This window comes from Hippopotamus amphibius, chromosome 2 (assembly GCF_030028045.1).
Source record: "Hippopotamus amphibius kiboko isolate mHipAmp2 chromosome 2, mHipAmp2.hap2, whole genome shotgun sequence".
Taxonomy (NCBI): Eukaryota; Metazoa; Chordata; class Mammalia; order Artiodactyla; family Hippopotamidae; genus Hippopotamus; species Hippopotamus amphibius.
This window is the reverse complement of record NC_080187.1, coordinates 225,541,025-225,557,893: the sequence shown is the minus strand read 5'-3', so window position 1 is coordinate 225,557,893 and position 16,869 is coordinate 225,541,025. Positions and strand designations below refer to the sequence as shown.

The 16,869-nt window shown below is 35.8% G+C and overlaps 1 protein-coding gene across 1 annotated transcript in view; it reads left to right on the top strand.

Moving 5' to 3' along the window:
- MDGA2 (MAM domain containing glycosylphosphatidylinositol anchor 2) overlaps window positions 1–16,869 on the top strand; it is a 777,847-nt gene that overhangs the window by 327,237 nt on the left and 433,741 nt on the right. The window contains exon 2 of the mRNA XM_057722267.1: window positions 10,863–11,002. Coding sequence (XP_057578250.1) covers window positions 10,863–11,002 — 140 coding nt within the window. The remainder of the gene's footprint in view (window positions 1–10,862; window positions 11,003–16,869) is intronic.

Here is a 16,869-nt window from a genome sequence, read left to right as displayed (position 1 = left end):
GCACTGACCCAGCTGTGCTACAACCTGTACTCCTTAAAATCTGAATAACTTAATTGGTCTAACGTCTAATAGATACGATCTCATCAATTCTGCAGAGAAAATTAGAAGAATTTCAAGCATAACATTTGAAGCTAGGTGAATGGTGCTGTGAGAATTTAAACATAATTTTATATTTAACATTAAGGGCTATGGCTACAAGCAATTATTTATATATGTTTTTGTATTCCTTTTTTGCTCAAGAAAATCAAGGAAATACTATTAATTAGAAATTTGTAATAGAAGAAAATAGGTTAAGGATATAAAATTAAATTTAAAAATCTTGTGTGCTTAAGTGTTGTGGATCACCCACTTGATTTGCTACTACTCTTAAGATTTTAAGACTTTGTGACCCTGCAGATTTCGCATATTGTTTGTTTTATTAACAGATTCTAACATTAATAACAATTATGACACTTCTTAGAAAGGGTATTTATGAAGTCATTTAGGAGAATGTAGAAATTGTTTAAAGTTGAGTGCAGAGTCTTGCTCGATGGCAAACTGAAGGAGCACAAGTGCTTAAGCAGAGAAGGGGAGGTCCAGCCCTTGGGTGCTGAGGTGACAGGGGATCTGGGAGATGGCAGGTCTAAGAGCTTTCCTGGGGAATGCCGTGTCACACTGCCACAGAGGTGAACCACTGAGATACTTGAGGGACAATTTCAAAACTTCATCCTCAAATAGATGGAAATTAAATCGTTTGAACAGAAATTTTGGGCAGTTCCTCAGCTCCTGAGGATCTTTCTTTGAAATTGTCAAGCCTAAGTAAAAAATTAGAAGTTGAGTGGTGATTTTTACTAATAAGTGCTTATGATTCACATTTCATGAATTAGAAAAAAGTTTTTGCTTTGAACTTTTATGGTTCCAAGTAACAATAAGAATATTCTTTGTCTATGAGAATATAAATGATTGATAATCCTTTTTTTGTGTTCTGTTCTTTCCCCCTGAATTCCAAAGGCATAAAGGAATGTCTGTCCTTTTAAAAATGAGGATGCAGCATGGCAAAATGAATATATATTTATAACAAAATTTGTTTCTAGAATAAGACAGAACTGCAGATGAAACTAAATTTTGAGTACTCACTAACCTTCACTGGGAATATCTTATTTTTTCAAATGAAAATTAGAAATATACTTTTTAGGGTTTTAGATAGAACTGGAGGTTGTCAAAAATAACAAGCTTTGCACAGGTGCCCAGTGTTTGCTAAGTTCTTAGTCAGTGAGTTGCCTGGTGGAGTTGGAATCATTCTTTCTTTGTGATAATTGCTCTTCTGCCAGGTTCTGAAGGGGGCTTTTGGTTTGTGTCATTATCACACTGATTCCTCTATTCTGGGACTTGAAAGGCATTTTTGTGACATGCTGGGGAACTTGTCCTTCTTGGGGTAGGCACAGGCAGCACCAGTGATTTCTCAGTGGAGAGAAACGATGGGGAAATTGGCAGGCCAGGTCCTTACAATCCCCTGCCTGCCGTTGCCACTCTTGGAGAAGCAAATTGAAGTGTTCATTTTTGGCATATTCTGTAGTAAATCTCATTTGTTTTGTTGATGAGCTAGACTGGAAGAAATAATAGCTGTCTCTAAATACCCAATTTGTGATTAAGGTTGGAGCACAATCGATGACACTAATTTCATTTTCGTTAGTATCTGCTGGGGCTTTGTAGTTCTTTCCAAGAAAGCTGAAGAGCTCTTCATTTTAGAGAAGGGTGAGTGCGTTTAGGTATACATTTTAGTCCAGAGGGTTTAAACATGATGCAATTAGTACCTGTGGGTTCAGGAGGAGCCCTGATCTCATAAGTTGCTGTGATAATTCATGAATCAGGAAGATGTGGTTCAAAGAACTTTGGAGGGTTCACTGACCACATGATATATAGCTTCAGACATTAGTAAGAGGAAGCCATTTCACAAGTTTGATTTAGAGCAGGGAAAACCTAATCAAAGGTTTTAAGGATTAAATGCTGCCCCCTCCTGTAGCATTATAATAGTTTTTCTGGCTCCTTCACTATGCTTCCATGATGACTCAAAGCACAGAAAGAATGGTACCATAAAAGCAAAAGGAGACTCCCTTGTGTCTATGTCAGCTTTTGTTTGTTTGTTTGTTTGTTTTTTATTGATTGTCTATGGCCTAGACTCCAAAATTTCTGGAGTAGTTTTTTTTTCTTTATTTGTTGTTTTTCTTTTTGGTTTTGGTTTTGGTGTTCCTCCTAAAATTTACTGATTAGATAGAAACATGATTCAACCTTTAGTTGGAGACAATTCAGGATGTGGCATTACATCCAATATAGAAACAGGAACTTGTGTATAGAATCGCACATTTCTACCTTCTTGGGGAAAGCACAGTTCGCCACAATATTTACCTTTAGATCGTAGCGCACAGTTTAGTTCACGACGTCCTTTGTGAGCAAAATATGAGATTAATGAAATATTTGATAAGCTTTTAAATATTGCTTACATATTAGTCATATGTTTCTCCTAGGAAATACTGGGAAGAACATAGTGAAGGGCTTAGGGTAGGAGCATCCACATAGAGATGTGGATGGCTACGTCAGACTTAAGGGCCCACGGTTCTCCAGCTCACATGCCAGAGGTTGTCAAATGCTGAATTTGAAAAGAATGTTAAGAACCTTAGATTCAGTGAAATTTGTATTTTTTTTAAATCTATAAAACATACAAGGGTTTTGAAGTTTTAGCCTTAGAAATTAATAGGTGATGTTTGAGATGAAAATGTAAAAAAAGATATTTCTGATGAAATCTGAAGTTGTTAATGTTGAAAACCATGATTTAATAATATTTAAAAATTTTGTACTGTTTTATTTCAGAAGCATAGGATACATATGTGTCATTTTGTGGAAGATAATACAGATTAATATTTTGCTGTTATGTATTCAGTTTTCTGTAAAGTTAGTGCATTGACTTGAGAATGTTAAAAAAATGACATTACAAGGTATTTCTTTTACATTATTGCTTTTATCACTGTTTTTAACAGTAAAACAAATTGCATTGTGGCTTTTTTTGTTTAACTTTAAAATTTCATGAACAAAATTACATTTTTATTTAATGTCATTTTCTGTGATGGCAAATTTTCTTCCATCTTCTTAAATAGTATCTCTTGCATATAACAGGTAACGTGTGTTTAAATTAAAAATTTAAGCTCTTTGCTTTAAGTTCTTGGCTAACACTCGCCTAAAAATTCATGTCAACCTCTGTTTATTTAGGAAAAATTAATAGCTGCCTTCTAGAACCAGAGGCTTCAGGGTTTAATTTTCTTACCTTACTTTGGGCTTTGCAGAGTCTCTCAGGGCAGCTCAGTTAGTTTCTAACAATGCTGCTCAATGTGTGCTGAAGAAATAATACAAAATAGTCAACCTTTCATATTCAGAGCCTTTCACCAAAGTCATACTGAGATAGATATGATCTTCTTTTGATTAAATCCACAATATGATCAATGTGATCATAGTACTTCACTTTATAACTCATCAAAGACAAAAATGTATTTCCCTCCAGCGGACAGGAGTACAATGTTAACCAAGTATGAGGGATGAGGGGAAAGCGGTAGGGAAGGAAATTTACAATGATGCTGAAATAGTAGTTTATTCAAAATAACCAGTGGAGTCAAACAACTCAGATGAGCTAAAAGCTGATTAAAAATAATCTGTAAATTGTGCATCAAGAACTGTCCTATTTGGGATTAATTAAATGACAATGACAGAAGGATTTTTAACTATTTTTGGAGGAAATGGTTGGGATGGACACATAAATTGAACATTCTGCTCTCTGCATGTTTTGATATATGCTTTTATTCATGGTTGTGAGAATAAGAGTGGGATGTAATAATAGTTTATATTGTTTTGAAGTGTAGAACAAGTGTACAATTTCAAAAGATCCTTATAGCTGCATAGACGTGAAGGCAGGTAAACTAAGACTGAAGGAGACGTAAGAGATCAAAATAATAACAAAAAATTAGCAGTTGAGCAAAGGGCTCTCCTTTTTTCCTACCTTATTCTTTTATGAATACAAATGATAGGGCAGATGCCAGACTGCTGTGGCCTGAGGATTGCAAAGCAGGTGCAGAAATATGGCATGGCGTAGGTACCGTTATTTCTAATCACTAGGCTGTAAAGGAAAGACAAGAGGAGCTTGTTGATGGGAGGATAAATGTTGTTTTGTCTCAGTTCTTTAATATGGGAGAGATTAAGTGTATTTATATGCTGTAGGATTAACCTTGATTATTTTTTTTACAGAAGAGATTAGACCATTTTGAGAGATTTCTGCATATGTGGTACAGAAGTTAGTAGAGTTAAACTTGTGAAAGAGTAAAACAACAAAAAGATAAGAAGAAAATGGAAAGAAAAGAAAGTCAGGTTTCAGGGAAAATTAGTTTTAAAAGAGTGATGAAGTATAGTAGAAAAATAGTATAGTATTGGTAAAAGTTACAGTTTATGTTGGAAATACAAACATGGTTTGTTTCTTATAATGTAAATAATTAGTCTTCGCAATCCTGAGATGGTGGTATAATATGGTTAAAATATTCAGCTTTATACTTCTCATTTCTTTTTACATGTGGGTAAACCTCAGGAGCAGTTTTATTTTTTGCCTGAAGCTTGGTTTGACTTACTAAGACACTTCTGCTCAAATCTCACCTCCTTCATCTTTTGCCCCTATTGTTCTACAGCCAAATCTCACTTGAAATTCACCAATGCCCTCTAACTGTCATAGGCAATGACCTCTTATCTAAGTATCTCCTAATTGACAACTCTGTTGTAAGTGACAGTTGTGGACAGTTCACCATTCTTGAGCATCTCTTTCTGTAACTTTTAAAGCACTACATTTTCTTTGTTTTCCTTCTACCTCGGAGTCTCTTTTCTTGACCTCTCTGTATTTATATTCATATCAACACCAATTCTGTATTAAGGATTCACATTCCTTATAGTTCTGTCATTATTCTCTTAATTTCTCACTCTACATGCTCTGTTTTAGAGATTTCATTTATTCTGTTGCTGTCGATCATCGACTACCATTTAAAAGCTCTGAATCTTTATATCCAGCAACAACTTTTCAGTTGTTGGCCAGCTCAACATCAGCATCTAAAACTAAAATTTTAGCTCCTTTCCCAAATCTCCCCTTCCCTGAGTTTGTGATATTAAAATATGTAATATAATGAGCCTAAGGAGAAAGATATTAGACAAATGAGTTGTCAACAAGAAGAGAGAGAATATAGACTACACCTATAGACACAATACTTAATTTAAAAGTCGAATTGAGAGATTATTGTGAAAAAGGGAGGGAGGAGACGACTCGTAGTGTTTTAAACTAGTAACTCCGGTAGGAAAGAGAGAAAATAAGAAGAATGGAAGACACCATGCTTTAGAAGTACTATTCATATGTGCTACATTGGAACTGTGAAATAAGCAGGAGACCAGTTGTTGGCAGTGTTATTTAGATAAATGTAAGATGTCGTAGAAAACTGATAAATGTTTTATGAAATCAAGTAATCACTTAAATCAATAGAAAATTAGAAGGGAATTTGATTATTGTTTTGTTTGCTTTACAAGCAAAAGTGTTCACTGCGAAGAGAATGGTGTAAGCCATAGTGTTAATTCTCTTATCTCTGGCCACATGAGAGCCATAAGGTGGGAGACGTTCGCTCTCTGTCTGCCTCTGCCTGTGAACAGAATCTAGGCTGTGTGAGGCATGATGGTACAGGGTGGCTCACTGATGTCTTCACTGGGGCTTCTAAGTGAGGTTCAGTGAGCTCCCTCTCTCTGCACTAGCTATCCCAGGGGATGTGTGACCTGCACCAAGAACATACGTTACCTTGACCTAGGGTAGCACAGTGGTAAGATTTTACTGGCAACTTGAATTCCCAGAGAATAGTCGGATGAGGGATTTGAAGGATTTACCAAAGTACAATGCTCTCGCTGGGAGTTCTTAACAGAGAGAAAACTTCTAATACCAAACTTATTACTGGCTAGTAACAGCATGTCCTTTAGGAACGTGGAAAAAGCTTCTCCCTCAAAAACACTTCACATCTAAGTCCTCACTCTAACAAAGCCCTCCATGATTTGGGCTCAGAGCCCCTCATCTTAAGTCTCTCCCAACTGTGAATAATGTGGATTCCATAATGATCAAGAGAGTATTTTCTATTAAAAATTTTATCTTTCACCCATTTAGCCAGAATATACTACAGTGTCATCCTAGCTCCTGCTCCCTCACGCCCACATCAGTCAGTCCTCACGTCCTGTCAAACAAGAACTCTCAAGTAGGTTTCTCCCATCATTGCGATTCACAGGGCTATACAGTCTCTTTCTCATGTCTGCAGACATCATGGCAAATTGAGAGAGTGTCACTGGTGTTGAGGTTTAGAGTATGTTGTAAACTACGTGGACCACATTTTCAGGTAGTTTATTTCCTAAACACTGCAGACAGTCTCTTACAGACATGCCTTTGAACTCACGATTTTCTTTCTCTGGAATATTCTCCCCCGTTTGCTTCCATCACATATATCTTTCCAAACCTAAGTTAAATGTCACTGGCTATAAGAAACTTGTTGGCATCCCCCAGGCAGATGTAGTCAGCTTCTGATTTGTCCTGTTGTGGTCTTTTCACTTTCTTCTGTTAGAATACCTCTTCTGCTCAACTGTAATTGTTTTATTTTATATATATGTGTGTGTGTGTATGACAGATGCAATAGGCTATAAACCGTAGAGGGCACAGCTTATAGCATTAATCTTCATATCCTCAGCGCACAGCCTCGTGCCTCCTCTATAGCAGTTGCTCAATAAATATATGTTTGAAAGTTTGTACATGAGATAAAAGGCTAAAAAATGCTCTTGCTGTTGTTGGAGGATAATCTGTGTTCTTTCTCCAAAAGAATACAGAGAGAATTTTGTTTGACTTTCAAAAGTATACTCTTAATAAGATAAAAGAATGTCTCTCTTTTGCCCTTTTAGGCTAACCTCTTGAACCCAAAGCCAGTTTACTCAAATTAAAGGAGCTGATATGATTAGTGTTAGGGAAGATTTTACATAATGGGATTTGGTTTGCTGCAAGCAAATTGGGATGAATATGAGTCTCTTGCAATATTTTAACATCTTAATTCATTGCTGACTCTACAGGGCAAAGGGGATCATAACCCTTAGTCCAATTTCAGGATGATGAATTGAAGTTTTTTCTAACAAGGCAGAGGATAAAACATGTCTTGCTTCAGATATAGTACTGCAAATTGCATATATATTTAAAGTAGGCAAATTCAATGCCATAATAGTTGATATTTTTGCTAAAAATAGGTTAGATTCCTTATAGTGATATATGCTTTAAGATTATAAATTATTAAATACCTTCTCTGTGTTCTGAATTATGTGATGTGGAAAACATGCTCAAAAGGATGTACGTCCGCGTAATGAGGTGCTTCATATCAAGCTAGAATGTTAAGAAAAAGAAGAATCACTGGGCAATACACATCTCCTAGAAGAAAGAGAAGAGAATCATTGCTAAGTAATCCACGAAGGTTTCAGCAACATTGGTCCAAAGATCAGTATGGGAATTCTAGATGGGGGAGCATCACATCAAGATCAAAGACACTTGAATTCTCAGTGCTCTTTCCCTTCACACTGATGTTGGGCTGCTGTTACAGGGAAGTGTGATTTCGGGTTGGATAGTCAGTATGCGGACCGTTTACAGGGCACCTGAATGCCATGTGGGGTGATTTGGACTCTGTGAAATGTCATGGCGAGACATTATAGATTCTTAGGCAGGAATGTAACATAATGAAAAAAGAAGTTACAATATATATTTGGGAAATTGTAAGGTTTCATGGATTTGTTAGGGACTGGAGACAAGATAGTGAATTGGGACAATGTTACCTTGGTTAAGTTTGGAAGAATTATACTGTGTATATTGTTGATCTAGTTATGGTGCTTTAACTACTTCATGAACTGTTTCTCAATCTTTTTTATTTCCCTAGTCTAGTCTGGTTCTAGTTTAGGAGTTATTTAACCCTATTTGAACTATGTCAGACATAGTTTTAATAGCATGGGGTAGTAAGAAGAGCCTAGGACAAGTGGTGCTGGTCTCATTTAGACCACAACTAGCTGTAAGCTTGTAACCAGGTCACCTGATGTCCTTAGACTTTCCTTCCCTAATTTGGAAATGAGAACATTGACCTGAGTGAGTTCTAAGACCTTTTCGGTTGAGCTTTCTGCAGAGCAAAAGAGTTAAATGGAGACTTCCAAAATGTTCACCTTATCATTGAGGTTCTAAAGTACTGAATGCATACTAGGAAATATACATCTTTAACACTTATAATTTGGTAGAATATTCCACCCTCCTATAAGATAGGTGGTATTTTCATCATGACTACAAGATATAGGCAATTACCTTTCCCAAGAATGTGTTAAAATATAGAAGAAAATAGCAGAAAATTAACCCTTGTAGATGAATGCAGTGTGCTTACTGTATAATTTAAATGTTTGAAATAAAGCTACTTATTTGCCTAATGATGCTTTGGAAAGATATGTCTTAAAAATAACAATACTATTCATTGATTTGAAATTAAAACAAAAATAACAAGTGTAAATTAATCTGGAAAAGATGTCATGTCCCTCTATAATTAGATGTATTAATAAATATGTGGGCTATCACTTGGGCTAAATTTGGCATAGAAATATATTTCAAGGTAATATGAATCTCTTTTTGTACTTAACAATTTTCTATTTATATTTTGCAAGTGTTTATTGATTGGTATCAGCTTGTTAACCTCCATAATGTGTATACAGTTGTATGACAGATGTTTAAAAATAAGGGCTTCCTAGTATTACTAGTCTAAATTGAAGTTTAAATTTGATCGCTATAGAAAATGATTTGTAGGAAACCTTGTGTGAAATATATCAGAACACCCAAATAAACACTGCAGATGATTTCTGATGTCATAAAACTAAGCAAATTATTACAGTGTCTAGACAGAGTCCAAAGACATGGTAGAAATTTTTAATGAATTGGTTTTATAGACCAAACAAAATATTTGCTTTGTTTAAGCATCATTTAGTTTTTTAAACCAGTGAGAAGATATGTAATGTGATGTTTAGTTTCTTGAAAAAAATTAAAAGGACATTTTCTCCCATGGGGTATTTTCCTTTAATAAACAAATATCTGTGAGACCCATTAGAAAATTATTTCTAATGATCTGGTCTAAGTAGTACCATCATTGCCATCACCTGGGATGTTTTGTAAAAAGGCAGATTCCTGGGGTTTTCTGCCGACATAACAGGTCTCTGTGTATACCTCTGACATCTATGTTTTAAACGAGTTCCTGGGGAGTTGATTATGCATACTAAATGTAAGAAACTACTTTTCTAAATATATTTTTCATTCTTATCCAGCTGCTGGCAATTTTTACATGTTGTTTAATACTGGGTATTGGAGAGTGGGATCCTGAATTCGAAGGTAGAGGAAGAGTACTCTATTTGAATATCCAGGAAACAAAATGGAAATAACAGGTTGTTTTAATTATCCACAAGTAGACTTCTCTATCTTTCAGTTTGAAATTAAGAACAATAATAAAATATGCCCTTTTCAGTTCTTAAACTTTATGAATATTCTATACATTTTTGTTATGTAAAACAAAGTATTAGATATTGGCAACTATTGTTTTTTACTTTCAGAACACAGAATTTCCAAAAAGAAAGTTTCCTATAAGTTGGACTTATAATCATTTTATTTCCTCCATAAAAATCACCAAATTTATCTGCAAATTTTATAGGATTCATGGTCTTTTAAATGTTAAATAAAAAATTCCAAATATGCCCATATTAATTTTTAAGCAAGGACAGCCTCTGCTGATAATACTGCTCTTTACACTGAGATTGCTATCAGGAAGTTCTTGAGATCACTGTTCTTACATGTAGATATGGCTTTTTCTCTTGCCCTTAATTAAAACAAACTTTTCTCCTCCACTCTAAATGTATTAAAAACAAAAATGCTGAATTCACAAATGGAGATGATCTCCAATTTGAAGCTAGTCACTTATAGTAATCTCCTTGGTGACAGGAAGTATATCTTATTATCTCAATGTTTCTCATGACCAAAAGAGTTTCTGCACATTGTGGGTTTTCAGTGATATGTAAGTCATTGAGTGCTCGTCAAGTTTTATAGACCCATGGGCACTGAAATAGGAGAAAATTATATTTAGGAATTTGGACAGTTTCATTAGAACTAAGTCTGTCTTGAATCAGAATTTTGTACTTAGGAGTCAGTGATTTACGGCCTTCATCAGAGGCTTAATTCAGTGATCGTCTTTTGCGCATATTAATACAGGAGTCTGTAACTGTTGAAAACTAAGTTGTTATTCAATTCCTGCTAACCAAAGCTTCCTCTTCTGTAGCTCTCTAGTTATACCACAGGACTTATAAAATAGAAAAAAATGGCAATGTCTTTAATTCAAATTCTTTTTCCTTTCCAATGGTCTTTCTTTTTGCACTACCTAGTTTCCTTCACTCTATTAAATTTTGGATTTCAGAGAGGAAGAGAACTCTCACATTTTAACAATCAAGTTTTATCATCGGTCTTGTAATGATGGTGATTTCCTGAATCACCAATTTTACCCCACCACCCTATTCCCCTTTGCCATTTTCAGAATGTGTTGGTGACTGTTAGATAAATTTGAAACTTTCTGTCCCGTGTAATCTTTAATCCGTTGGGGATGTTCAAAATGTTAAGACTGATGGATCTGACAATGGTAAAGTCTAATAAGAATTGCTGTTACAACCATGGTGATTCATGGGAAGACAGCTTACTTATCTTTTTATGTATCTTGTCTCTCTTCTTCCTGACTCGACAGCTCCCCCCACAGTTCGTATTGTGCATTCAGGCCTGGCCTGTAACATTGAGGAGGAGCGCTACTCAGAAAGGGTCTACACTATACGGGAAGGAGAAACCTTGGAATTGACATGTCTGGTCACAGGGCATCCACGTCCACAGGTGAGTCCCGTACCGTGACATTGTGGAAAACTCTCTTTGACTTTTCTTGAAAGTCAAAAATTGTATATTTTAGATGATTTAGCTAAAAATGTGTGTGTGTGTGAAATTCAAGTATGTGTGCAAAGCAGGATAAGGGTAACGATTGCTGAACATTCAAGCTTGAAGTATTCATGTGGATAAGACAAAAAAAAAAGAAATTTTTGTTTTGGTATTGTGAGAAGTTTGAAAGACACTTCTAAGGAAGCTGTTAAAAAAGACAACTATAAAAATATCTCAGTCAGATAACAATTCATGTGGCAATGAGTTTATTTTAGAACGTGAAACATGATTTCACGATGACATAATTGCAGTGGAGGAGGCATTTGTCCTAAGAATGTGATGCATAGGGTCACATGTACTTTCCTTACTCCTAGTCATTATATTCATAGAAAACATTGAAAGACAAATGTTTGCAGGTGCTGTATGCACTCAGGTTCTCAGAGTCAGCAGCTACAGCTTTCATAAGCTAATTTAGTAGAAGGAACAGAAATTGAGGTTTGCAGAGGGCACTAATATTATAAACAATGAGCAAAGAAAAGGCTTGAGGGAGTGAAAAAGGGGATTAGATATAAGGTAATACAGTTAGGCTATGTATCTATGATGTAAAAAGTTAATTCATATACAGAATATTCAAGCTGTTTATTCATTTATTGCCAATTCTTATTGTCACATATTTAACCTGACTGGTTCAGAATATGGATTGGTGTTCAAACAAACACTGTGATGGAAGAGAAGTCTCATTTGGTAGACCAAGTTACATATTTTAAGGATTTGTATCACAGAAAAAAATTCCAGCTAACATGACTGTATAGGGGGAAGTAAAGAACAATGTGGAGATTATAAAATCTCCCATCATTTTAATCTTGTCATTTGGTCCTGTCATCCTTAACTCTTTAATCTTCAAGGATGTTTTGACTCTACCATTTTCACCCTGAGAAATATAAAAATAAGCATGTGAACTTCACGGAATGAAGCAATAGGTTGATAAGACCATGAGGAAACTGAAATCGTGAAATACGTTTTATAACACTTAATGCGCTTGGTAATGTGGAAACCAGTGAAAGTAATCTAGAAAAAAATTATTTAAAAACATTAAAATCATAGTGGCTAAAATTGCAAATTATGACACTTGCTAAGAACTGAAATATTATTAAAGAATAAAATGTAAAGAATAAAAAATAAAATTGAGTTACAGAAAATTTGACCCCATATAAATAGACTTGGTAGAAAAACTTATTGCAAAACTAAATATATAAGCACAGAAGCAATAATTGTCAAAATGTGATGTAGACAAAGAAGTTGATATGTCAAGCATTTTTATTTTAAAATTTAAGCAGAAAACAATGTAGTCCAATGAAAGTAATTTTACTAAAATTAAAAAATAATGTTATTTCAAGAATATTATCCCAAAGAAAGTTTAGTGTTGTTATAATTTGATTTTTTTATTTGTATACATAGAATAAAATTTTCAAAGTAGAAAAGTTGGGATCAATATAGGAAGGTTCAAGTAAACAAAAGAAGCCACAAGAGAAGACTCATTGATGATCCCATTATTCCCACAATGAATGTACCAAATTCTGTACCTTCTGAACTTCAAATTTTACTTAAAAATGCAACTTATCTTTGTTTTTAAGTCATCCCAGCTGTTCTGCTCCCTCTTGTCTTCATCCTTCCCTTCCCTTAATAGTAGACATTTCTTATTTTCTCCATAGATCTTCCCTTTCATGATTTCAGCAGTCTGGATGCAATCTCTGAGCTCTGACCAATCCAAAAGAAGTTCTGAAAACAGGAGTAGATTATTGCCTTATTTATTTTTCCTGAGAAATTCCATTTTTGGAGCCATTTCAATGTGTTATGATTCTATAATTCATTATTTCAGTATCATTATTTCTTCATTCCTAGAAGTAATTCAGGTGTTTGCAGGTGAATCAGTTTCAGCTTATCTTGCATATTTGGAAAATTAACTGGGCATCTTCTTTGTCAACAAACTGTATAACGAAGGCTGGTAGAATAGCTGGGCCTTGGCATCCTGTCCAAATACTAAAGGGCATGCTGTTGGCATCTGGTCCTGAGGATGGTTTTTCTTGGCTAATACCATGAAGCTGGAATGACTTTCTTGCTCCTTTGTCTAATCTGAATATGATGATAGCTGGAAATGCAGTGAAAGAGAGAAGTTCCTCGTTCACTCTTCGGAAGCCTGCTTAATCTGTTGCCTGTTCCTGTGGCAACGAGAGTCATAAAGATTTCCATTTCCACAAGTATTCTAAGACAGCATTTTTCCAGATTCTTTAAAATTTTCTTTAAAATAAGTGAAGGTCCATACATAGCAGTGGTTAAGAGCGTGGTACTGGGTCTGCCTGGGTATAATCCAGGGTCCATCGTGACGACTAGTGTGACCTGGGAAAGTTCCTTAACCTCTCTGCTCTCTGTGCCTCAGTTTTCTTATCTGTATAATAGCGATGATGGTTAACTATCATATCTGCATCGTAGACTCCTTTTAAGAGTTAAATGTATGTTATAAACATATGTACATATATTATATATATACACTCATATACATATATACACATGACACATAATAAGCATTATATTGGTACATAATAAGATCTATTGACTTTTTTTATCAATATTTTTAAGTAATTTATACTTGGACTCTAACACTGAACGTATTTGAAATAAACAAATTTAAAAAATGGTTCTTAGCATTTCTATAGTCTGTTAGATGCATTTCAATAAATTTCAGTATTCTTGTGTTTTAATGCACTGCAGAGCCTTTACATCTTTGTTAATTAGCTTTTATTTTTTTACCTCTCAAGGACTAGACAGACTACCTCATTTAAGGAGGGCTTATTATAAAGATACATGGGAAGGTGAGAAAGAAAGGAGACAAGGGTTTGTCAGTAAATCTACCAACGTAATGTTACCTCTAGACATCCATATTTCAGGATTCAGCTACCTGCTTTCTTTTTTCCTTTTCTTTTTTCTTTCCTTCTTTTCTTTTTTCCTTCCTTCCTTCTTTCTTTCCTTCTCTCCCTCTTTCCCACCCTCCTTCTTTCCTTCCTCTCTTCTCTCTCTCTCTCTCAATATGACGACACCAATAGCAGATGAATTATGAATATAGTCCTCTTGTAAATGATTTAAGCAATAGGATATTTAACAGACTGGATCTGTTTGCTGCATCATGTAAGAGACTCTCCAACTGAAACAACTCATATTTTTTCTAGGTATCTTCTGATAGGATATGGGAAAGGGTTTAGAACAAGTATCCAAAAATTTATTAATCACAAATTTCATATCAGTAACTACCTTCACAGTTCCCTCCGCCACACATACACACAAACACAGACACACACACACACACACACACACACACACACACACACACAGTCTCACCCACTGGTGATGTACCTCTTTATTAAGTTCCTGGTTACGTGGGGAAATGTACTCACCATAACTCTGAATCTATTTAAAGTTATTTCAGTGTTCATCATTTATTTTAATTCCATGAACAGTCCTGATGCTTAGAAGAAACATTTATCATACAATTCCAGACACTTGCGAAAACAACGTTAGTCAACGTACTTAATGAGATAATACATGTAGATCATGTAGCAGAGTGCCTAGCAAAAAGTAAATACTGAGTCAATCATCATTATATTTGTGATTGCATTATTGATACAAAATAATAATTTATTCTAAATTATTCTTAATAATTCTAAGCTATTACTGTCATCACTACACAATTGCAGGTAACCCAATAGAGTAAGTAGGGTATTCCTTATTCTCCCACTGAAGTTGGTCTTGATCATATGCCTGGCTTTAGCTAATATATTTTGAGCTAGCTGTAATCTGGGCCAGATGTAGGTGTCTGCACTGGAACAGATTGGCACACCTCTGCTACTAGCTGGTATGTAGCTAGTCCTCCGATAAATGATTGCTTTTCAATTCTTATCAAGAAGAAGATTTTAAAGTTTGCTTTTACATGAGATGGACAGCAATCCACATGTACTGCTCTGCCCTGGGTCAGGATGAACTCTCTCACTCTCTGTAACATTATAGTGTACGGGGAACTTGATTATCTTCATAATCTACATAATGTTATACCAGTCCATTATATTGATTATATCATGTCATTTTGACCTTTTGAATGGGAAGTAGCAAGTACCCTGGATGCCATAGTAAGATAGACACATGCCAGAGGAAGAGAAATACAGTACCCCAAATTTGAGCAGTCTGTGAAATTGGTGAAGATTTTTGGAGTCTGATGGTCTGAGGCATGCTAGGACATTCCATCTAAGGTTACAAAAAAGTTGTTGCAGGGCTTCCCTGGTGGCGCTGTAGTTAGGAATCCGCCTGCCAACCAATGCAAGGGACAAAGGTTCAATCCCTGGTCCGGGAAGATCCCACATGCCGCAGAGCAACTAAGCTCTGTGCACCACAACTACTGAGCCCATGCATTGCAGCTACTGAAGCCAAAGCAGCTAGAGCATGTGCTCTGCAACAAGAGAAGCCACCACAATGAGAAGCCAGCACACCACAATGAAGAGTAGCCCCCGCTCGCCACAACTAGAGAAAACCTGCATGCAGCAACGAAGACCCACCACAGCCAATAAATAAATAAATAAATAAATAAATAAATAAATAAATAAATAATTTATTAAAAAAAAAGTTGTTGCTCCTCACAAGCCTACCACTAGGAAAGAGGTCCAGCATATAGTAAACTTTTTTGAACTTTACGAGCTGCATATACTACTTTCGGAAATACTGCGTCTAGTCACTTTATCAGGTAACTTCAGTGGCTTGTGACTTTCAAGTAGGACTCAGAGGAAGCGAGGGCTCTGCAGCAAGTCCAGGTTTTAGTGCAAACTGCCTTGCTGCTCATGCAATATGATCTAGCAGATTTGGGGTTGGATATGGATGCTGTGTGGATCTTTTCTTAAGTCCTAAGAATAGAGTCACAGCACAAAACTTGATTCTAGAACAAGACTCAACTTTCTACAGCAGAGTACTAATTGCTGTTTGAAAAGCAGCTCTTCGGTCAATAGGGAGTAGGATCCAGTCGATACGTGCCCCTTGGTCAGGCAATTCTGTAACATATTCTCTGTGGCTCCCTGGAGGGTCCCAGCAGAGTGGAGCCCCAGCCACTCTCAGCAATGACTAGCTAATAACACTTTGTGGTATTGGTTTCTCTCCTTCTCTGTGTCACTGTTCACAGTGCCCTGCTCTGCTTCCCTGGGATCATTTCTGAAAATAAACTGTCTACTTGTAATCTCTTGTCTCACGTTTTCTTTCCTGAGGCAACTCCAGGTTAAGACAGTACCTGTCTCCTGGATCCAAGCCTAATGAGGAGTGTGTTTACGCACCTAATCCTAGTTGCTGCTTATGTTGCTTAATTCTGATTCAGAATTACTGTGCTTCTGCTCTTCCTGAACACTCCTAAAGGAAAGCCACAAGGCACTAGCCAAGGCGGGACATCCAGTTACACGTTGCTTTTATTTCTTAAGACTGAAATATATTGTCCTCGTTTATTCTTCTTATCTCTTGAAAAGTATGTCTTGAATTAAATCTAAACATTGAAAGGTTGCACATTCATTTGCAAGGAATGTCACATGATGGAGATGTGCAGTATATGTACAGACAGGATTTGCTTGGTTTTGACAGCTTTGCCTCTCATGGTCAAAATCGGATCTTCAGGGTGATCAGAAAATGTATCTCAAAACAGAGTCAAAATAATTGGATATACAGATCACATGGAAGTTTGAAATTAGATGTCTCCTGAAATCTACATATTTCAATGAAAAATGTTTTATGTGAGTGATGAGACCATA